General features: G+C 35.5%; 1 protein-coding gene across 2 annotated transcripts in view; it reads left to right on the top strand.

The window, feature by feature from the left end:
- The window catches only part of INTS2 (integrator complex subunit 2), a 45,234-nt gene that overhangs the window by 13,856 nt on the left and 8,014 nt on the right, over positions 1–23,364 (top strand). For both annotated transcript variants that reach the window (XM_027870527.1, XM_027870528.1), the window contains exons 8-20: positions 1,332–1,558; positions 2,849–2,974; positions 4,274–4,345; positions 4,434–4,548; positions 4,850–4,918; positions 5,604–5,738; positions 7,110–7,286; positions 9,633–9,753; positions 15,596–15,700; positions 17,392–17,556; positions 19,653–19,854; positions 20,469–20,594; positions 22,982–23,183. In XM_027870527.1, coding sequence (XP_027726328.1) covers positions 1,332–1,558; positions 2,849–2,974; positions 4,274–4,345; positions 4,434–4,548; positions 4,850–4,918; positions 5,604–5,738; positions 7,110–7,286; positions 9,633–9,753; positions 15,596–15,700; positions 17,392–17,556; positions 19,653–19,854; positions 20,469–20,594; positions 22,982–23,183 — 1,842 coding nt within the window. The remainder of the gene's footprint in view (positions 1–1,331; positions 1,559–2,848; positions 2,975–4,273; positions 4,346–4,433; positions 4,549–4,849; positions 4,919–5,603; positions 5,739–7,109; positions 7,287–9,632; positions 9,754–15,595; positions 15,701–17,391; positions 17,557–19,652; positions 19,855–20,468; positions 20,595–22,981; positions 23,184–23,364) is intronic.

Here is a 23,364-nt window from a genome sequence, read left to right as displayed (position 1 = left end):
ATTTTATTGTTTATTTTATTCCTGCCTTTCCCTACCACCACTGGGGCGAACAAAAAAGAAAGAAAGAAAAACAATATCCTTAAAACAAGTATGTGTAATCAAACTAAACAGCAAATTCCTATATTGGCTATGTCCAAAAACCATATGTCTTTTTCTGTCCTTCAGGAGGTGGATAGCTTGCTTCATCAAAATTGGTCCTTTGGAATTGTGGCTGGTCATTGCATTGGTCAGAATTCTTAAGTCTTTCATTAACATTGTCATTTTATCATTTGTACTCCTGGTTCTGCTTATTCAACTCTTCATCAGTTCATTTAAGTCTTCCCAGGTTTCTCTGAACTCATCTCTTTTCATCATTTCTTATGGCACAATAGTATTCCATAATTGTTCATCCATTCTCCCATTGATGTGTATCCTCTTAATTTCTCATTATTTACTATGACAAAAAAATGCTTCTATAAATATTTTTGTACATATGAGTTCTTTTCCTCTTGCTCTGGTCTCTTTGGAGGGTATATTCCTATTAGTAGTGGTTTTGGGTTAAAGAGCATGTATACATGTATGGCTTAGTGACTTTGCTTTCCAGAATCTTTCCCAATCTGATGAGTGTAAGTTGTTGTAATTTGCATTTCTCTTAGTAGTGATATAGAGCATTTTAAAATATGGTTATTGATAGCTTGTATCTTTTGAGAACTGCTTTTTCTATATCTCTTGGCCATTTATTTATCATAGAAGGGTTCTTGTTATATATTTGGTTTATTCTCTATATGTCTTGGATAGCAGACTTTTTAAAGAGAAACCTGCTAGAATGATTTTTTTTCCTCCAGTTACCTGTTTCCCTTCTGATTTTAGCTGCTTTGATTTTTGCCAAACTTTTAAAAATTTTACACAATAAAATTTGTCCTTTTTAGTCTCCTGTGTTCTTCTGTTCCTTGTTTGGTCAAGAGGTCTTCCCCTATTCATAATTGTGAAAGGTAGCTCCTTCTTTGCTCCTCTGATTTATTAATACGACCATTTACACATAGGTTATATATCTATTTGGAGCTTATTGTAATATGTGGTATGAATACTGGTTTAAACCTAATTTCTGACAGACTGCTTTCCATTTTTTCCCTGCAGATTCCCTTACATTTTATACCACAGTTTGTCCAGCCATTCCTTAATCAGAGGATTTACTTTACTTCCTCTTCTTTGTATTACAAAAAATGACCAGTCCATTTTTCCAATGAATAATATGAGTCAATTTCAAGTGTTAAGTGGGGTGCTTTGTTTAAACTTCCTTTTGACTCAATAAGTGCTTAATGCTTCCCTCCTGTGGCCCATATTCCTTGCAGAAAAAAAGAGAGACCAGCAGTTCTGTGCTTTGGCAAATGAGAAGGCAGCTTCTCTTGGAGTTGATGGGCATCCTTCCCACAGTAAGAAGTACACGCATCGTGGAAGAAGCTGATGTAGAGATGGAGCCTAACGTGTCTGTGTATTCAGGGCTGAAAGAAGAGCATGTTGTGAAAGCCAGTGCATTGTTACGTCTTTATTGCGCTTTGATGGGAATTGCTGGACTCAAGTATATATTATTTTGATATTTCATCCTATAAAAATTTTATCTTCTTATTTTTACTTCTAAAGAAGTGAATGAAAAGTCTCTTATTTAGAGAGTTCCCAAGTTTCATACTAGACTAAGCTTAGATCATTCTAATTCATTGTAATAAATCTTTATTAAGCACCTACTATGTGGAGGCACGACAGTCAACCATGTCTTGCCCTCAGGGAACTTACATTCTAAGTGTAGACAAATGTAGCATGGACATAAGTAAGTACAAAATACGTACAAAGCAATTTCTGGTTCAGAGAAGGGGCTAACAACCCGGGGGATCAGGAGAGTCCTAGTGCAGTAGGTGGCCCTTGAGCAGAGCCTTGAAAGGAGTGGAGCTAGGTATTCTAGTAGGGAAAAATGTAGAGAAAGAGATCCTAGGCACTGGGGGATAGCCAATGCTAAGGCACACATGTATGAAATGAAGCATCCTGGAAAAGAAGTCAACCGGATGGAAATGTTGAGTTCTTCAAGAGGAATATTTCATAAAAGTGGGAAAAGAATGCATGTGGAAGTGCTTTCTAAACTCTAAAGTACTGTATAAATGTAAGGCATTATTGTTTTAGAGTTTGAAGGTATTAAAACTTCAAACTGTATCAAAACTTTTGGGACAACCTGTGTTATATTCTCAGACCACACCTTACAAGCCAAGTTTGTGTACACCAGAAAGGAATCCTTCCTTTCTGTGTGATCATGTTTATTAGGGACTTACTTATTTTTGTTTGCCTATAAAAGTCATAGTGTAGATACAGGTAGAACCAGAACAGTCTATCTTCCTTTAATTGCTTTGTTAGATTATCTATATCTTAACCCTGTTAGAGTGACTTGGGTGAAACTCTGATGGACGAGAAACTGTTCAGCATAAACAGAATTAAGATAAATCTGTCTTCTTTCCTCCTACTTCTGAATAACTTTCTTTTTCAGATGTTTTCTTCCTGAGAGGGACTAGCAAACTAGATGACCTCTCAGCTGCCTTACAGCTCTGGATTTATGAGCCAGCTGGTTATAAATTGTTTATGTGGTTGTAAGGTACACAAACACAGAATTGTTCTTTGACCACCGCCCTTTTTTGAATCTTTTTTATTAATTGTTTACTTTAGTCTGTTTCAGAAAGAACATATTTTAGATTTAAAATCTCTCAGGGTTTTACATATGGCAAGTTTGGATATTAATCATTGTGTAAAGTTGTTTTTTTTTTTTTCATGAAAACAGAGGTCATATTACTTGGAACATCTTTGACTTCAAAAAATTGACTTCTTTTAGGCCAACTGATGAAGAAGCTGAGCAGCTATTGCAGCTTATGACAAGTCGTCCTCCTGCAACACCAGCTGGGGTTCGCTTTGTTTCACTTTCCTTTTGTATGCTACTCGCCTTTTCCACGCTTGTCAGGTATCTTTATGGAAATGTTGCTCTGTCTTTATTAACCTTTTTGAAGATATTTCTTTCACTTGTTAAATGCACAACTAGCAGGAGATTAGAGATTTCCAGCAGATTCAAGTTTGGATCAAAAGTGTTATGCGTAGGCTTTTTTTAATGATATCACTCAAGATCCATTCGTAGCCCTATTGCTTGCCTCCATTTCTTTCCCAGTCAGTGGCATATAGCAGGGGAAGTACATTTTTCAGCTGCTTTTGTTCATCTTGTCATCACTGCTGTAAGGCGGAAAGACAATTGGAAACTGTCTTGGTAGGTCAGGCTTTCTCTGTATCTTTCAGGGGTTTAAGTCCCAGATCATTAATAAAATGAAATTCTGGCAATTAAAAATATCCAAAACAGTGTTAATAATATAACCTCATACTCTGGTCTGTGTCTCTTGCTCTTCTTGCTCTACCTTATCTGACCTTATTTTCCTTTGCTACTGACGCCTGGACTCATTTGGTTGGCTTGAGTAGGCTGAATTTGATGTATAGGTTTTTAGAGCCTGCAGCTGTGGATATAAAATACAAGTTTAACATATAACATGTAAACTAAGTCCAGAGGCTAGACATCCCTTTTTTAAAAAAGCCACAGATATAATTCTTTACCACTCCTTGGACATTCGGTCACCCTTCTGTGTGGAGTCTGATCATGATTTTCTTTGGTTTTCACTTCTGTAAAATGGGGGAGTTGGTTTAGATATCCTCTTAGATCCTTTGCAGTTCTACATCTGTGACCCTGTGGTCCTCAGGTGTTTATATTTTTTATTGTGCCCCAAACAAGTAGTTGAAATGACATTTGCCTGGTTGTTTGCAGATCCTGATGAAATGAATTTTGCCATTGTGCTGGTACTCAGTCATTGTCTACTTAGGATGTGGATGTTAACTTGGTAGAGACTCTTCACGTCAGCTAGTCAACTAGGAGACGTTACTGTGGCCTTCCCACCGTTTCAGTCCCAACAGTACTGTGTGATCAGTTCAAATATCTGCTCTGCTGATAAAAGAGGCCAAACTTGAGAACGTCTGATTTGATCAGGTCCCTGTAAAAAGGCAGTGGCAGGGCCAGGCCTGGTCCTCCTTTCTTGGTCTCCTGGGTCATTTACTAGTTCTGTTGAAAAAAATTAAATTTAATACTTTGTTTATCTTCTTGTTAATACTTTAAATGAAGGGAAAAATAATTTTACTGAAGCATATACTTTTCCATAATACTTTGTTTAGAGTGGTTATTCTGTATCTGAATTAAACTATTAATGTTCTGACATGTTTTATTCAGTACACCTGAACAGGAGCAGCTAATGGTGATGTGGCTAAGTTGGATGATAAAAGAAGAAGCTTATTTTGAAAGGTAAGACTGCTTAATATCTTTTTTTATTAGGTGACAGAACTTTTATTATCCTCTCTTATCATTTTTCATTTCTATTCTGTTACAACAGTACTTCTGGAGTGTCAGCCTCCTTTGGGGAGATGCTGTTACTGGTGGCCATGTATTTCCATAGCAACCAACTGAGTGCTATCATAGATTTGGTCTGTTCAACATTGGGGATGAAGGTATTTTCCCTCCTTCCTAAAGAAGAGTACACTTCAATTCAAGTTGTTTTTCTAGAACATTAATATAAGTTGATTTGGTTCCATTGTTAACCTTATTTTAATTGAATATTTTTAATATTAGAAAATTTTGAAAAGGATATTTCTTTTATGTTTGAAAAATCAATGAGGCAAACTTCTCGAAACAAGTGTTTTTACCTAGAGCTAATTTAGATCATGTGGACCTTTTCTCATTTTGTACTACACATGTCATCTCTTTCATACTATAATTAATATTCATTACCTATTTATGCCATTATTTCAGATTGTGATTAAACCAAGCTCTTTGAGTAGGATGAAGACCATCTTCACTCAGGAAATTTTTACTGAGCAGGTATTTTCCTTTAACCCTAGGTACTTACTTAACTTACCTCTAAAGCACGCTGTGATGTAAACTTGTTGAATATCTGACTTTAATAGCCAAATATCTGAGATTATGATCCATATTCTTCTTAAAAGTCTCTCAGTGGTTTATTTCCTTGTTGGAACACTTGTAGAGATTAATACAGTTTTTGGAGCCATGTGTTACTCAATACATGTTTTAAATTGGATCTCTTCATATCACTTTTATTAAGGGGTATTTGAATGACTAGTCACTGTTAATAATTGTTCTGCTAGTTAGGTGATTTCACAGAGGATGGTAGTAACTTTCATTTGCCAGAAAGAAACAGAACTCTACATATTTTAATTTAAATTTCTGTCAGTGTGTAAGATTAGACATTGAGAATTACTTGATTTTATTTGACAATTTCTTGTTTGGCCCTTGGCTACCTAAGATCAACCCATGGATCAATCAATCAATCAATCAATCTAAATCATACTGAATCTTAAATTCTAAGTCTAATGGATGGTAGGATTCACTGGACTGTTAAAGTTTAATTCCTTACTTTAAGTATCTTTGAATACTGGAAATAGGTATATGTGATTAATCAGGACAACCTGCTATTCATAGATAACACTTTTTTCAGTGAAGCCTTATTTATTAGTATAATAAAAGTATTTTTTTTTTTAACCCTTAGGTTGTCACAGCTCATGCTGTTCGGGTTCCTGTAACCAGTAGCCTCAGTGCCAACATTGCTGGGTTTTTGCCTATCCACTGTATTTATCAGCTTCTCAGGAGTAGATCCTTTACCAAGCACAAAGTGTCAATAAAAGTAAAATTCCATTTCTGTTTCAAAGCATTACATTGCAGTTAAACATTTCCTATTACTTTTTTCTGCAGTTTTGCAATCCAGATACTATTATGGTGTTTACTTTTGGTTGTTTGAATGTAAAATATTGAACTAAGTGTATTGTTTAATGATTCACACAGAATATAAGCCACTGTATAATTAATATTTTAAAATTATATAATTTGCAAAATTATTGTGTACATTTTACAATAGTGCTAGCTAATCTAGATCCTGAATTAGTAATACAAATTATTTATCTTATGTAAGATGATGTTTATCCATATTTTGAGTTAACCAATTTTTGTCACAGTTGGCCATTTCTGTCCAAAGCAGACTTCTGAAATAGTATTTAAATATCAGGAAAAAAAATTTATCAAAAGACCAGTTCTGGAAGATTTTTCCAAATAGAAGACTGAAAACTAGGATTTTTTTTTCTTGGTATTCTAGAGCCCCACTTCTAGTAGCAATGGGCATTTTATTTGCCAGTAGTTGTGTGCATGTACATATGACACAGCATTCTTCTCTGTTTTCTGTTTCTGTGTAAAGATCATAGACTTGATGGTCTGTAGGACTGGATGAGACCTTATGGTTCAAGTAGTCCAATCTCATGGTTGTACAGCTAAGGACACTGAAACTCATGGGCCTACCATTATCCCAGCCCTGAGAGTCAGAGCCAGGACTAGAACCAAGAATTTCTAGTCCTGTGTTCCTTCGCTATCTCTTCAGATTACCTTCTACCTAGGGATTGCTGTTATGAAACACATACTATCCTCCCTTGAACCTGCTGCTTCTCAACTCTCCAACTATCAGATATGATTTTAAAATTAAGTTGCATTTTTGATTTGAAGGGGTACACAGTAATGTGGTCCCATGTTTTACCTCAATTTTGAAAGGATTATATGGGTTTTTTTAATCCTCTTAAGGCAGATCAATAAGAATTTATTAAGTGCTTATAATGTACTCATTGTATATTTGAGACTGAGTAAATGAGATTTTTGGAAATGCCTTCCAAAACAATTGTCTTAGTCAATCCATGCAATTAATGTCAAGAACCTCCCCACTATATATTGCAGTCATTTGGCACTTGATAAAGTCTTCACTTTCAAACATATGAAAACCCAAGTTTTTTGTTTTAGTACCTATACTCCATCATTGAGAGTCAATTGTAGAAATAGCCCAAAGCCAAGTTATTGGATTTAATATTAGAACTAAATATGTTTTGAAATTGCTACAAATTAAATTTAGATTTATTACCAATTTATAAGTCATGCACAAATATATTTGCTATATTGAAATTTTCACTTGAATTTTCTTGCTGCTGTAATTGATTCTACCTCTAACCTGCTTCTTCAGGACTGGATTTATAGACAGCTGTGTGAAACCTCCATTCCACTCCACCCTCAGTTACTTCCGCTTATTGACGTGTACATAAATTCTGTTCTTACTCCTGCTTCTAAATCAAATCCAGAAGCCACAAACCAACCAATCACAGAACAAGAGATACTCAGTGTTTTTAAAGGACTCATTGGGGTAAGACTTTTTTTTAGTGCTTCCAATTCAGGCTTTTCTCTTTTGGTTCAATCATCTGATTAAGTCCATTTGTTTTCTCTTTTGGACTAATGGTAGATGATCTTAGATGATTTCTATATAGTCCAGAATTTCGTAACCAGGGGTGAATTTTTTTTTTCAGACGTTTCTAAAGCTAAAATGAATGATAATTAAAAAGTAGTTTGGCAGATGGAAACTTTATGAGGAAATCCTGTTTTCTCTTCTTCTCTTTAGTGGAGGAAACCCGAGGACTTTTGCTTAGGTCTGAGGATTTCCTTGTGAACTTGGGGGTTGGAGAAAGCTTTTTGAGAAAGTGCAGCATATTCACGTGCTCTGGCCAAGTCCATGAGCATCCACGATGCACCTGGACTCACTTATGGAGGACTGAAGAAAGGTGGTTTTTTTTCTTGGACAAAACAGTACAGCATTGTTCACTAGCATTGTTTAATACATAATTGTCCAAGAGTTGCTTTCTCTGTGGTAATTAAAAAAATTTTTTAAAAATATTTTTATTTAAAGTTTTGAGTTTCAATTTCTATCCCTCCCTCTCTGAGATAGTAAGCAGTCAGATACAGGCTATATATGTGCAATTATGTAGAACATTTCCATATTAGCCATTTTGTAAAAGAAGACTTGGATAAAAGAAAAAAATGAAAGAAAGTGAAAAATAGCATGCTTTAGTCTGTATTCAGTCAATATCACTTCTTTCTTTGGAGGCAGATAGTATGCTTCGTTGTTAGTGCTTTGGGCTTGTCTTGGATCATTGTATTTCTGAGAATAGCTAAGTCATTCACAGTTCTTCATCAAATAATATTACTGTTACTGTGTTGTTCTGTTCACTTCACTATGCATTAGTTCATGTAAGTCTTTACAGGTTTTTCTGAAATCATCCTGTTTGTCATTTCTTATAGCACAATAATATTCCATTACAGTCATATACCACAGTTTGTTTAGCCATTCCTCAATTGATGGGCATTCCTTTGATTTCCAGTTCTTAGCCACCACAAAAAGGGCTGCTATAAATATTTTTGTCCTATTTTTTTTTTTAATGTCTTTGGGATATAGACTTAGCATTGGTATTGCTGGATCAAAGGGTATGCACAGTTTTATAGTTCTTTGAGCAGAGTTCGAAATTGATCTCCAGAGTGGTTGAATCAGTTCACAAGTGTATCAACAGTGTGTTAATATTCCAGTTTTCCCACATCCCCTCCAACATCTAACATTTTCCTTTTTTGTCATTTTAACCACTCTGATAGGTGTGAGGTGGTACCTCAGAGTTGTTTTATTTTGCATTTTTATGATCAGTAGTAATTTAGAGCATTTTTTCATATGACTATAGGTAGTTTTGATTTCTTTGTCTGAAAGCTACCTGTTCATATTCTTTGACCATTTATCAACTGGGGAATGACTTGTATTTCTATAAATTTTACTCAATTCTCTATATATTTGAGAAATGAAGCCTTTATCAGAGATAACTGTTGCAAAATTTGTTCCCCAGCTTTCTGTTTTCCTTATAATTTTGGTTGCATTGGTTTTGTTTGTGCAAAAACTTTTAAATTTTATATAATCAAAATTATTTATCTTACATTTTGTAATGCTCTTTATATCTTCTTTGGTCCTAAATTCTTCCCTTATCCATAAATCTGACATAAACTATTCCATACTCTCTTAATTTGTTTATTGTTTCCCCCTTTATGTGTAAATCATGTACCCATTTTGACTTTATCTTGGTATACAGTGTGAAATGTTGGTCTATACCTAGTTTCTGCCATACTGTTTTCCAGTTTTCACAGCAGTTTTTGTCAAACAGTGAGTTTTTATTCCAAAAGTTTGGATCTTTGGGTTCATCATACACTAAATTACTGTGGTCATTTACTATAATGTAATTTGTACTCCTGTGGCAATTTATGAGCACACCTTCTTGGGGATTAATAAACAAGATGCATATTAGTGCCCTTCAGAAATATTTCCTTAATCTTTGTGAAGTGTTGCTATTGCAAAAAATGGACTGTCTGTCCACCCTGTTCAGCATTTGAAAAGAGTAGTTGAGTTTGCTGTCTCTCAACCTTCATGCTTCCTAAAATAGGATATAAAAATTAGATTAGAATTTTGAATTGAGACAGTCATACTGCCTAGATTTCTCCTATACTTTGTTTGGCCTTTAGTGGCAAATTGAATTTTATATTTTGATTCCAGTACTAAAAGTGTCAAGTGAATATTACCTTGTCAAAGATCAGATATGTCTTATAAAAAATATAGTGAAGTGAAATTTATCAAGAGGTCTTGTCATGGTGTTTTTAATGAAGGAGGACTGATTTTTATCTGCAGGCTGACAGCACTAGAATTATACAGCATAACGGACAGTGTCACAGTATCACGGCCCAGCTCCTGATGTTGTACTACATACTGTCTTATGAAGAAGCCCTTCTTGCCAACACTAAGACTCTCGGTAGGTGGTTGTGTGCCTGGGAGCCCTGCAGGGGGTTGAAGGATTTTTTTTAGGTGTTGTTTCTTGTCAGTTCTTCGGATGAGTGGATGGTAGAATATATTCACGTAACTTAAAACAATAGATAAAGCCCACATCGTTTCCATTTGAGTTTGGAATGTTAACAAAATATGTATATACATACATATACTCTTAACTAACTGACATTGATCTTGTAGCTTTGCTTTACTTTAAGTATTCTGGCTTCTGGTTGTATAGTGATAGAATTTTGGAAATAATTGAGTTGACTATTTGAACCTTTAAAAATAATTTGTTTTCAGGAAATATGGTAATTGTTGAAGTCTCTTTGGAAGAGCTGTCACAAGATTTTTGAATCATTATCCCTTTGTTAGTATAAATGGTATAGACTTGAATATGTCTTAGGTATTATATATACACATATGTATATATGTCAACATATATGTATATTTCAACTATTAACAGTCTAAAAAATTACCATTATAGTCATTGAATTGGGCTTTTTAACTTTGCTTTTTTAGATAACATAATATGTCATATTAGAACAGGTGGAGTGCCTTTTTCTGTAACCAAGAAGGAAAGAAAGAAATTTCACATCTCTTTTAAGTCTGAATGGTCTTATATGTTATTTGAGATGTTTTTTGTTTTGTTTTGTTTTTGGCTAGGCGGTGGGGTTAAGTGACTTGCGCAGGGTCATACAGCTAGTTAAGTATTATGTGTCTGAGGCCAGATTTTAACTCAGGTCCTCCTGAATCCAGGGCCAGTGCTCTATCCACTGTGCCATCTAGCTGCCACACATTTTATGTTTGTTTTAAACTAAAAAGTCATCAGTAGAGTTGTAATGAATTTTTACTCTAGGGACAGTTCTTTGGCATTATCAGAAGGATAAGGGCATAGTTTTTTTTTTGTTTTTTTTTTGTTTTTTTAATCTTGCAAATTTAAATCACTTAGTGTTAGGCCCATCAGCTGTCCTTAATTTTTTTGAGAAATTTTGTTTTAAACATAATGTGAGTTTTTCCTCTGTTTCTTCCCTTTACTTTGAGGATTCTCTAGATGATGTCCCAATACCTAGCTATTATGTCAGGGAAAATTGGATTAATTGGTCTTACTACTTGTGTTGTCTCAAACCTTTGTCTAAGCATTGAGTTCTGAGAAAGAATACTGTTTGTTAAAAAAGGAAAATAAACCAACTCCCCCCCCCCCAAAAGAGTACTGTTTGTTATTTAATAATAGGTATTTGAATAAAAAAAAACTTTAAAAACCCCATCCTTTTGAGATTTTCCATTTGGAAAAGTTGGGCAGGATTTGAATAGCAGTCCTATCTGCAAATCCAAATGGTAAAAGTTTTAGGAAGATTCTTTTATTTGTGCTTTCATGCAGTTTTTGTGGCGTGAGTAGGAGGTACTTTTTGGGTTGTCACTGTGAAGTGAATGGGCACTATGAATCTCATCCTCTAAACGTTAATCATTTGAAACTTCTGTTTCTGTTCATGGCTGTGTTTACTTAGTGTCAAGATTTAATGGGTAACCATTAGGTGTCAGTTAGGAGAGAAAGAAGTCTAGATGTGTAGCTGACACTTAACACATAAGCAAAAGCCAGGCTTTGGGTGGGAAGCAAAAGGTAACTAAGGAGAGAGAGGATCAAGTTAATGAAGAGGTTGAGTTAATGGAAGGAGTTCTGTGTGAACTGGGGCCTGATATCGATCTCAGAGTTAGGGAAATTGGGTGAGAGGTTCTGATGTTAGGGGAAACTCCACTTCTACTTGGAGGTGGGGGAAAGTAGAAGCTGGACAGAACTTAAGAAGGAGTACAGACTTTTTTGGCAGACTTGTTTAGACCGATAAATCTGAAAAATCTCTAAGGCCTTTCTTGATCCCATTAATTTTTAGTGCTCCCACCCTCCCTTCAAGTTACTTTATATATTATATTATCTGTGTACTTGTTCTCCCCACTCCCCTACTCACACATGGAATGTAAATCTTTTCAAGGCAAGAATTGTTTTTTCTTTGTATCCTTAGTCCCTGATACAGAGTAGGCACTTAATAAATAAATGCTTGTTGGATTGAATTAAGTAAAATTGATCTCCTAAACTGGAAAGGCTAGATTTTAGCTGCTTTTTATACCTGTAATTGGCTAATGTTTCTAGTTTGTGCTGTTATAAATTTTGATGCCTGCGGGGGAAAGGAAGTACTCAAGGTGCCTGGCCTGAATGTGTTGCTGTTGATAACGACTTACTTCAGGGAGAAAGTTTAGAGTCTATAGCCATAGGTGGTCAAAAAGGTAGGCAATTATTTTTATCCTGTTGATGACTTTTTCTTCTGTACAGGCATGAAGTTGAGGGGCACAGTTGTATATTCACTATCTTAAAGATGAGTCATAAACTGAGTGCTTAGACTTATCATTCCTAAAGATCCTGTGCTATTAGTTTCTATAGTGGAGCATAGCATCAGAGGCAAAATCCATTTGGGTAATCAGTATTCTGTCTTGTCTATCTCCTGACATTTAGACGAAGTTGCTCTTTTCATTCAAAGGCACAGAAACACAGTTTTTTTTTTGCCATAATAGTCATGCATGCTTATTGGAGAAGATTGACATGCTACAGAAGTCCTCTACAATATTCGGAAATTCTTTGGAAAATTTGAGTGTTTCTGCCCAGAAATTTTGTCTCTAAAAATTTGTTCATGAGAATGGGCTAGAGGAGAATTACTTCATGTTTGAGGATTTTCCTGATTCTTTTCTCTTCGGAAAGTGGAGCTGGTCTGCATGGAGGGAAGTTTGATTCCACAAACATTAAATGTCCAGTGTGTGCAAAGCACTGTGCTAGGCACTGAGCTAGAGACAAGAGTTTAGCTAACTTAGGGTCCTTGCCCTCAGAATTTGTGGTCTAATAAGGTTAATGTACACACATAACTGTATTATGGGATACAGACACAGTGATATGTGATAAATGCATTAGAGAGGTATAAAACAGTGCTCCAGGACAAAGATGAGGGAAGATCTCAGAGGAGACATTTAAGTAGCACTCCAAAAGCTGGGTAAGAATTCAGAAGTGAAGAGGACATTTTAGGTACATGAGCGAAGACAGGGAAGTGGACAAGTGCAGGATGTGTTGGAGACAGTCATCTAGTTTGGCTGCACTGTGGAGTACACAGATTGGGTTAGGATAGGCAGCATTTGAGAAGGTTGCCTGGTTGTTGTTAATGCCTGCCACAAGTTTTACTACCTACTGCTTGTCACACTGTTATAACTTCAGCATCTTGGTAACCTCTTTGGTAAAAACAACTGCTTGTGTATTCACTGTTGTCTTGAGAGGAATATTAAACCACTGTATTGCGAACTTTTCAGATATCCTGTTGCTTAAAATATCCCAAAACCAGAATAAGTAAAACACTGTTAAAGATAACTTCAAAGCACTCAAAAATAATTTACTTGACCTATATAGGTATCTTTATACCTTGTTTGTACCAGGCACCATCAAGCAGACTTGAACAGACCCATTTTCTCAGATGAGCTACAAAGGTTTTCTGTGCACCTTGGTCTCAGAGCCATTGTCTTTATCTCTCTTTGTTTCAGTCCTCTGCTGTCCATGAACTTTTTTTCTGGAAAAAATCAACTTACTCTCTCGAGTAGGAGAACTTAAGTTCAAATCCTAGCTCTGCCTCTTCTTACCTGTGTGACCTTGGGCAAGTCTTCTTGTTCATCTTCTCTCTGAGCAAGTCCCTTAACCTCAGTTTTCTCATTTGCAAAATGAACTTTGTTAGTCAGTGAGCATTTTTAAGTGCCTGCTGTGTGCCAGGTGTTGTGCTAAGTGTTGGGGATACAAAGACAAAGTGGAAACAAAAGTCCAAGTCCCTGCCTTTGGGAAGCTTACCTTCTACCAGGAAGGACAAGATGTACACACTTATAGATATGGACAGAATAAAATAGGGATAGGGACTAGACCTGTGAGTGCCTGGCAGGATAATCCCTCTACTTAGCAAATTAGCCCTGTCTCTACAACTTCTTGTTGTATGTCCTTAGTTCTTGAAGAGGACCATGACATCATGGAGGTAATGCCATGAAATGCAGGTGAATTGGATTTAAGTGAGGGAGGGCTGTGCAAAGTCACCAGCCTCACTTTCTCTTCTGGAGCCATCTGGGTCTAGCGGCCAGATATACATCAGGATGACTGGAGATGGCCCCAGATGTGGTGGAAGACCTTCGTCTTTTAAAGCTAAGGTCTATATCAGGTCTCAGTTTGACTGAGGCAACACACATTCAGTGATTAAGGCTAGGTGAAAAAATGAAGCAAAGAATGGCTTATTTAACCTAGTCCAGAAAAAAGAAAAATCAAAGTGGGAGGTGAAGACCCCAGAAACAAATCCTATTTACATTGTCTAAGCCAGTCAGAGCCCAAACAATGACCAAGTGGGGTTTGGCCTGGGACCTATTGCAGGTCAATTAATGAGAGCCAGAGTGATTTGGGTTTAAGGTATTTTCCTTAAGAAAAAAATCTAGCCCATAAACCCCAAGATATCTTGCAGTGTTTCAGTGATCAAAATTTACATTTCTTTGGGCAGAGCACCATCAGGTAAGGGTCTAGTCTAGAAAAAAAAAATCAAACTGGGAGGGGAGGACCCTCAGGGTTTTTGGCCAAAACATAAAACTGTTTCTATTTACAATCACTTTGAATCTAGCTAGGCGAAAACAGCGACCAAGTAGGGTTTGACTGATGCAATGTGCATTCAGTGATTAAGGCTGGAGGGTTACACAGCCACCAAGTGTGAGACGGAGGCCTTGAACCTATGTCTTACTGGCACCAGTGGCAGCTCTCTAGTGATTAGTCCACACTACCTCTCAACACACAGAATAGTCATTCTCTCTGTCTCTGTCTCTCTCAATATAAGGTAATTTTTGGAGAGAGGACCTTTAGGAAAGGCCTCTTACAGAAGATGGTGCTCAAGTTGAGACTTGTTTGGATAGCTTCAGTGGTCCATTTGAGCTCCAAATCTATTTTACTATGAACTATAAAACAAGGAGGTTGGACTGTATGATTTCTTTCAGCTCTAAATCTGTAATTTCAAATGTCTGTGATCCTTTCTGTGTCAAGAGTGGGGACATAGGCACATCATGTTGCTTTATGGGGAAATATAAAGCTGTCTTGTCTTTTAAGTTTCCCAGTCAACTTGAAGTTTTCCTTTTTCCTTTACTATCTTTTCCCTTAAAGAAAGTAGCCCTCCTATCTTAAACTTTTTAGCATGTAATAGGTTGAAATTTCATATCTATATAAATTACAGCTAAATTAAGTCACAGCAGGAAAGGAATTTTGTTAGCGAAACAGGATTTTAAACATGTTTCATCTCAGTACCCTTTAAGTTTTGCCCCATAGTCAATATAGATGGTGTGCTATAAATATTTCTTGTCTGACTGTGTTGTAGGATGAAAAATGAGAAAGTACTATTTTTAGTGTTTAAAATATTTTGGGGGCTGGGATCCAGAGTGGGAAGGTATTTGGAGGAATGTAATTGTATGAATCTTAAAAGCTAGATTTCGAACACTTGAAAGCCATGAATTGGACAGTAATTAGAAATCTTTGCTGTCAAATATACCAATCTTTTGAATCTAATTTATCCTTCTTCAAATGGTATTATACTGAAGGACTTATAACTTTTGAACTAAATCAAGGTGTACAGATGATTCTATAGCTTTTATGAGCTGTAAAGTTGAAAGCAAAATGAATTAAAAATAGGTAGGCATCCTTGAATTTTCACTCATATTTGGGTTGAAACTTTAGATTTCAGATCAGTTAAAATATATTTATTGATTTTTATTTATCTTTTTCTGACCAGCTGCCATGCAAAGAAAGCCTAAATCTTACTCTTCTTCTTTGATGGATCAGATTCCAATCAAGTTCCTCATACGGCAGGCTCAAGGACTACAGCAGGAATTGGGAGGTACATTCATTGTTTTTATTAGTCTGTTAATCTGTTTCTAAAGAGATGCTAGGTTATATTTGATAGCTTTTATATCTGTATTTTTTAATTTTGTAGAAAAAATATGTAGCAGTGATTTTTTTTTGGGTGTGGTTAGAACATATAGTTTAGAAGTGTTTTTATGTGTTGTGCATTCATCCTTTAGCTGTCCCTATCAGGTAAGATACAAATATTGTCATTCATAATTGACAGATAAAGAAATATGGACAGAGAGAGATGTGAATGGGGCAGCGTAGTATACTGGGAAGGATGCTAGTCTTGGAGTCAGGAAAATATCTAGGCCCCCGATACCTGTTTCGCCACTAGCTAACTGTGACTGTGGGCAAGTCATTTAAATTCCCTAAGCTCTAGTTTAGTTTCCTCAGTCATCAAATGATGGGGTTGGACTAGATCTGTTAGATCACTTCCATCTCTAAAGTGCTATGAATGCTAAAGTGCAATAAATTTGATTTGCCTTGAAATGGCCCATAATAACCTTTCAACTCATGTTGTGTTGGATGATATTATTTATGTGTATTTTTGTCTAAAAGTTGAGTTTTCATTGAAAAAATTTAACAAATTTCTGAACATGGGGTTTTAGAATGGAATAAAAAATTTCTTGTCCAGACAAGAAATGTTTGGGGGCAGCTAGCCCTGGAGTCAGGAAGACCTGAGTTCAAATCTGGCCTCAGACACATAACATTCACTCACTTAGCTGTGTGACTATGGGCAAGTCACTTAACCCCAATTACCTCACCAAAAAAAAAAAAAGAAGATAAGAAATGTTTGAACTAACTTTTGTTAACTATATAGTTTTTGGGAAAAAAAATTTCTTTAGTCAACAGCAGTGGCAAAATTCTTTTAATATTTAATAATGTTTTATTTTTCATATGTAAGAATTGAGAGAGATCAGGTATCTCTTTTACTTAAGGGGAATCTAAAACCCTGTAAATTTTCCTAGCATACGTTGAAATATTTTAGTTTTCATTTTATATTACATCACCATTACATGTTTAGGTTAAAAATTCACAAGATTTCTGCTGTGTATACTTAAGCATTATTTTAAAGGACTTAAAAATTAATGTCTAGTAAATTTTGATTATGGTGTTTATCATTAGGATGGTTATTATTATTGTTAATATTCATTAACACTGTAACAATGACTATTAGAAACTGAAGTTTTAATTTTTTGAGAACAAAGGATCTCGATGCTTTATATTTACTTTTTCTTATTGGGAAGATCATAATGTAGCATGATATGGTAGAAAGTTTCCTGGTTTTGGAGTAGAGGACTGGAGTCCAAATCTTGACTCTTGTTTCTTATTACCTGTGTGACCTTGGGTCATTTATCTTCTCTGGGCCTTTTTCTTCTTTGTAAACTGAGGGGTTAAATTAGATGGTTTGTCACTAAGGTTCTTTTCATCTCTAAATCATCCACTAAGTGTGTGATGCTAAGCAGTCCCTTGTGATTCTCCTTCAGAGGGACTTCGTTGGCTGGCCCACTGGGGCAAAGTTTAATTGAAACCATTATTATGAAAGTGCCAGTGTGTAATCATCCATTGTGGTTGGATATTAAACTGCTAAACATTCATTTATTAAAATCAGAAACTGAGGAAGGGGGAAAAGTCTGAGTATTTAACAGAAGCATTCTAACTTAACTACAATTTTTTAAGGGTTACACTCTGCTTTGTTGCGTCTTCTTGCAACTAACTACCCACATTTATGTATTGTGGATGATTGGATTTGTGAAGAAGAAATTACAGGGACAGATGCCTTGCTACGGCGAATGCTTTTGACCAACACTGCCAAAAACCACTCTCCTAAACAGCTTCAAGAAGGTGCAGTAAAGTTTACTTATTTTTTGTACAGTCCCTGTTGATCTTCTGCTAACTTAGTGATACTAAACGTTTAAATATAATGGAATGTTTTTCTTTGAAAGATGTTAATATTTTGTCGAACAGTTTTTCAAGTAAGCAATTCTAAGTCCATAGCCTCTGAGGACCTTTTTTGTTTCCCTTTGAATTGCATTCTTTTTTTTTTCCCTTGTGGATTCTTTGTCATATGACTAGGTACTGTATTTCTTGAAAGGTCCTGAAGATTGTTACTGAATGGACTAGAATGACTGTGTTAGAGGAGCTTGGTTTGTGGCAGTGGGCAGGGTGCTGCAACTTTTTGTAAGAGACTGTCTAGTATGTGTCCAAATACTGAAAAAGACAAATTTAGGACAAGGTCTGCAGGATTGAATTGACATAATGCATTGCAATTAATAGATGCTTAATGTGTGTTAAGTTAATGAATTATTGGACCAGACAGTTTTCTGAATACAAACCTCTGTCAGGATGCAGGTGGTAGTTCTTAATGCTTGAGTTAATTCTTGCAATACAAGTGGAATTAGAGATAGCGATATTAGTTTTTGAACTACTTGTTCTTGCTCATATTAAGGTATTTCTTTAAAAAAAAATCAGCATTACCTGGCATCCTTCAACAAAGATAAATATTCTGTTTGGAATAAAGCTGAAATAATATAGAAAAACCTCTGAACTACAATTTATTTTTTAAAAATTATGCATATTAGTGCTAGTCCTGGAATCAAGAAGACCTGAGTTCAAATTTGGCCTCATTCACTTAATAGCTGTGTGACCCTGGGCAAATCACTTAACTTCTGTTTTCCTTAGTTTCCTCATCTTTAAAATAGGGACCATAATAACATCTACCTTCCTGGTTGTTGCAAGGATCAAATAAGATGGTAATTGTAAAGCACTTAACACAGTTCCTGGCACATAGTAAATGCTGTATAAATGTTAGTTATAATTATTACATTGACTGTAACAATTTACACTAGTGTCTTTATTTTTGTATTCTCTTCTGATTTCTTTTTTCTTCTTGGTACATATTTGAGTTTTGTGGTGTAGAGAACAGAGAGCCAGTCTCCAAAGCCAGCTAGAGCAGGGTTCTGGTTCCACTTCTGATCCCACTTCTGATACTTTTGGCTGTGTGACCCTAAGCAAGTCATTTAACTTCTCAATACTCTAAGCAACTCTCAGTGTAAATTGCAGAGAAGGTACTGATCTACATTAGTAAAGGGTTGTACCCATACTTGTTTTATATTATTGTATATTTTTGGTCCACATATTATATGATTCATTCTTCACTTTGCATCTCTTTATGTCAATCTTTGATCTTTCTTTTTATTCACAGTTGTCTTAATGTAAAATATTTTTTATGTTGACTTGCCGCAGTTTATTCAGTGATTCCTGTAGCACTGGACATATGCATTACTTAGTTTTGTGCTATTGCAAATAAAGCCAATTAAAGCTTTTATACAAATAGATCTTCTTTACCTTTTAAATATATCCGTAGGGAATAGTCATTGTGGTAGGATAACTGGATTAAAGGGTACATTCAGTTTTGAAATTCATTGTGTACTAGCAGATTGTTTTCAGAAAGATTGAACCAGTTCACAGCTCTAACATGTGTAATTGTATCTGTTTCCACACAGCCTTAATATTACATTTTGTTGTTTTAACTATCTTTGTTGTATTAATAGATATAATGAAAAAATTTATTATGTGCCTACTTTGGAGTTCTTTTTAATTTGAATTTCTCTGATCATTACAGCTTGAATAGTTTTTCAGATGTTATTAACAATTTGTGTTTATTTGAAAACTGCTCATTCCTATCCTTTGACCACTTATTTATTGGGCAATGTGGATATTCCTTAAGCTCCTAATTTGTAAGGTTAGCCAAAACCGTAAAATGACTATGACAGAGTGTAATGTGTTTCTGTTTTACTTTTTAGCCACATCTTTTTCGTGAGTTATTGGAAACATTGAACCAGGGTGATTGCACAAGGCTTAACATTCTAAGAGCATAATGTTCCTGCCAGCAGCTTTGGAAGGTTTTAGCTTGTCTGAATTCTGACTTTTCTTTTTAGCATTTTCAGTGCTCCAAGTAAGTCACACACAAGTGATGCAGATTCTGGAACATTTGACTCTGGTCTCTGCTAGTGAACTTATACCATATGCAGAAGTTTTAACATCAAATATGAACCAGCTGTTGAATTTGGGAGTTCCACGAAGAATTCTTCAAACAGTCAATAAACTCTGGATGGTTCTTAATACTGTGATGCCCAGAAGGTAATTTCTTTTTATTGTTTCATTGGCATAAACCACTTAAATTGCCAGTAGGGACAATGTGTTTTATGCTGATCTTTGAAAGGTCTTTTCATCAGTCATATCAATAATTAATGGAACATATATCTTATAAAGAGATAGCACGCTTCATTTTAAAAGCGTTAATAAACTTTAAAGATAGGCAAGAATGACATGAGTTTTATCACAGGAGAAGCAGAAACAGTGTTTCTTACTTCCTTTTTTTGGTGAAGTGAGTAAAAAGTGAATTGCTAGTTTTTTACAGCTAATTTCAGTGATTTGAATTTTTTGCTTGCTGTTTGACATACTAGAGTCTAATCATAGAGTGAACACCTTTTGCTGTAGCAAATAGATTTTGAGATGTTTAAAAATGCAAGTTTTGATTCTATGTTGGCTTCATTTCTCTACCTTTTATTTTGATGAAATAATAGTAATTTACATTTATATAGTATCTATCTATTTAAAGTGTATCCACATCTGTCTCATTTTACCCTCTCACATCCTTTCTGACATAGGTAGGACTGTTTAATATATTGAATGGATAGGTGTTTCAGATAGGTTGAAATAATTTTTGAATGTTTGATTTATTTTCTCATTAGGCTATGGGTCATGACAGTTAATGCACTGCAGCCATCAGTGAAGTTGGTTAGACAGCAGAAGTACACACAGAATGACCTGATGATTGATCCTCTCATTGTCCTAAGGTGTGATCAGAGGGTTCATAGGTAAATGTCACATGGTGTTCCATAATCCTATGCTTTGGAGGTTCCCAAGAGAATACAACATTTAATTAAGTTCCATATCATCACCTAGTGTTGGCAGAGAAGCTAACTTGCAGCTTGACCAGTTTTTTTTTTCAGGTGTTATTGTTAATGAATTTTGTAATCCATTGCTAAATATTTAGTATATGATTTACTAAACCCTAGGGAAATGTAATATTAGGGAGATCAGATACTCCCAAGCAAAAAAAGAAAAAAGTTCTGTGGACAAGCACAAGCATATTATTCAATGAGGTAAATAAGAACAAGAGGAAAAGAAAATACGAATAAACTAGAGAACAAAACTTTAAAAGTGATTATAAATTATTGTACATATAAGTTTCTTTCTTTGGATCAAGACTAGGGGAAAAGGAGGACTAGTTCTGCTGGGCTTTCTGGCAATAAGAGAGGAGATAGTTGCGTTGTTAAAACCAGCATATTGTACAATTGGGTCCATTTCTAGTATAGTGTGACTCACAAGATACTTTAAATGAATTAGTAAACTTTAAAACAATTCTTCCTGTCATCCTCAGGAAATTAGTTTCATTATTTCCACATTTACCTGTAAAGATCATGCAGAATTATTAATTTTAACTATGAAATGTATTGCATTCATTCAAAAATACTTCTTTATTATATTCCTTCTGTGTGTAGAGCACTTTAGGGGGACATAAAGAAGCATGACAAAGCCTGCCTTTGAGGTCTCATTGAGGATACAAAACAAATATAGGAAAAATTAAATAGCAATGCAAATCAGGATATGATTAAAGTGAAAAGTTGAATGTAGCGACAATAAGTGAAATCAGCAGGCATTCAGAAGAGGTAGACTCAATGTGTGTTGCTGCAGTCAGAGAAAGTTTCCAGGAAGAGGCGAAGTTAAATTGGATCTTGATGGGGCAGCCAGGTGGCTCAGTGGATAGTCCTGGAGTCAGGAGGACCTGAGTTCAAATGCAGGCTCAGACACATAACACTTACTAGCTGTGTGACCCCTGGCAAGCCACTTAACCCCCTTGCCTACCAAAAAAAAAAATTGGATTTTGAACTATGGGTAGCCGTTAGAAAGGGAATCACTTTTCAAGTAGAGGAGACAGTGAGCAAAGAGTAAAAAGAAATAATAATAATTAAAGAGGCTGATTGGTAGTAATATTGAATAGGACATCAAGACCAGATTGATAGAGGGCTTACTTTAAGGAATACTGAGTTTGAAAAAAGTAAGTTGGGTCCTTATTGTAGAAGTCTTTTGAGAAGTAGGCTAAAGATTTTTGGACTTGGTATCTTATAGGAAGTAATGTTTTGTTGTTGTTTTTGAAGCAGGAATGACTTGATGATCAAGACATTTTAGTTAGGGTTGTATAGAATGGATTGGAAGGTGTTGAGACTATCAGAGGCAATGAGACTAGTTGGGAAGATGTTTCCTTATTTCAGGTATGAGGTGATAAGGGCCTGGATAGTTTAGGGCAGTAATAATGAAAGTAGAAAGGAAAGGAAAAAGAAAGAAAATGTTAAAAAGAAAGGGTTTGGGAACTAGTTGTGGTGGGACAAGGGAAGAGAAGTCAAGCTATGGCCCCTGACTTAAAGCCTAATTTACTATGATAATGATGATGCCATTGAAAGAATTAGTGAAGTTCAGGATGGGGTGGACACTTTTGAGGGGAAGATGATTAAGTTTGGTTTAAAAGTTTAAAGTGTTGGGAGATCAGTGTGCAAATGTAGCAGGCAGTTAAAGAAAGGATCCTGGATTCCTGGATTGGGTGTGAAGATACTTAAGTTTTGAGCATAGAAGTGTCAGGTGTCCATGAGTTTTTTATGGGAGAAAAAAAAGCAGAAAATTGAATTTTGAACCTTGGGAGATGCCTGTGCTTCGTGGGTAGTAGGTGGAAGAAGAACTAAGAGAAAACAGAAGAAACAAAGGGTTAAAGAGGATGAATTTGGACTGGTTCCATCATTTTTCCTCTTCATTGTATCAGTCAGTTATCACAATTTTTGGGGTAAGGTTTTTTTTTTTCCTTTTTTAAGGAAAGGTATCACAGGCAGTGAGTCTAGATACAGATTTGCAGGTTGTGCCAAGTGGCTTTAAACAGCTGCAGTAAATCATTACTGAAAACTTGTTATGTATCAATCAAAGATTGATTCATTCACAAATAGATTATAGTCTTTATTTGTTAACATCATCTTGAAATACAAAGGAGAATGAGAAAAAATACATTATATTTTCATTTCTCCTAGAGTTAGGAAATCTCAATAGGGAAAGCATTGTTACTGTCAAATGTCAGCTTTCTTTAATTGTTCAACCTGAAATGTGCTGTAGCTAATTTGTACATGTTTTCATGTTTTTCTGTTTCTTGGTGTGTTAGATGTCCCCCTCTGATGGATATTACTCTGCACATGTTGAATGGGTATCTTCTTGCTTCCAAAGCCTACCTTAGTTCTCACTTGAAGGAAACAGCAGAGCAGGATATTAGACCTGCCCCAAATAATACGCTAGGCTTAGTGGGACAGGCTGATGCTCCAGAGGTTACCAGAGAAGAATTAAAAAATGCATTGCTGGCTGCTCAGGTAATATGGTAAAAACCCAATTATAAAACACCTCCCTGTTGAGTGAATTTGGTTCTGATATGGGTCAAATTATATGCCCTTTGTAAAGACTGATGTATGGCACGTTCTTTCTATTATTACAAGCCTTATTGCAAAAGTTTGTATTTGTCCCCAGCACTAGTCATATGGAAAAGTTCTGCTG

The sequence above is a fragment of the Vombatus ursinus genome, unplaced genomic scaffold (assembly GCF_900497805.2).
Source record: "Vombatus ursinus unplaced genomic scaffold, bare-nosed wombat genome assembly UNPS02014797.1, whole genome shotgun sequence".
Classification (NCBI taxonomy): domain Eukaryota; kingdom Metazoa; phylum Chordata; class Mammalia; order Diprotodontia; family Vombatidae; genus Vombatus; species Vombatus ursinus.
The sequence above is the reverse complement of the archived record's forward strand: the minus strand, read 5'-3'. Positions and strand labels throughout refer to the sequence as shown.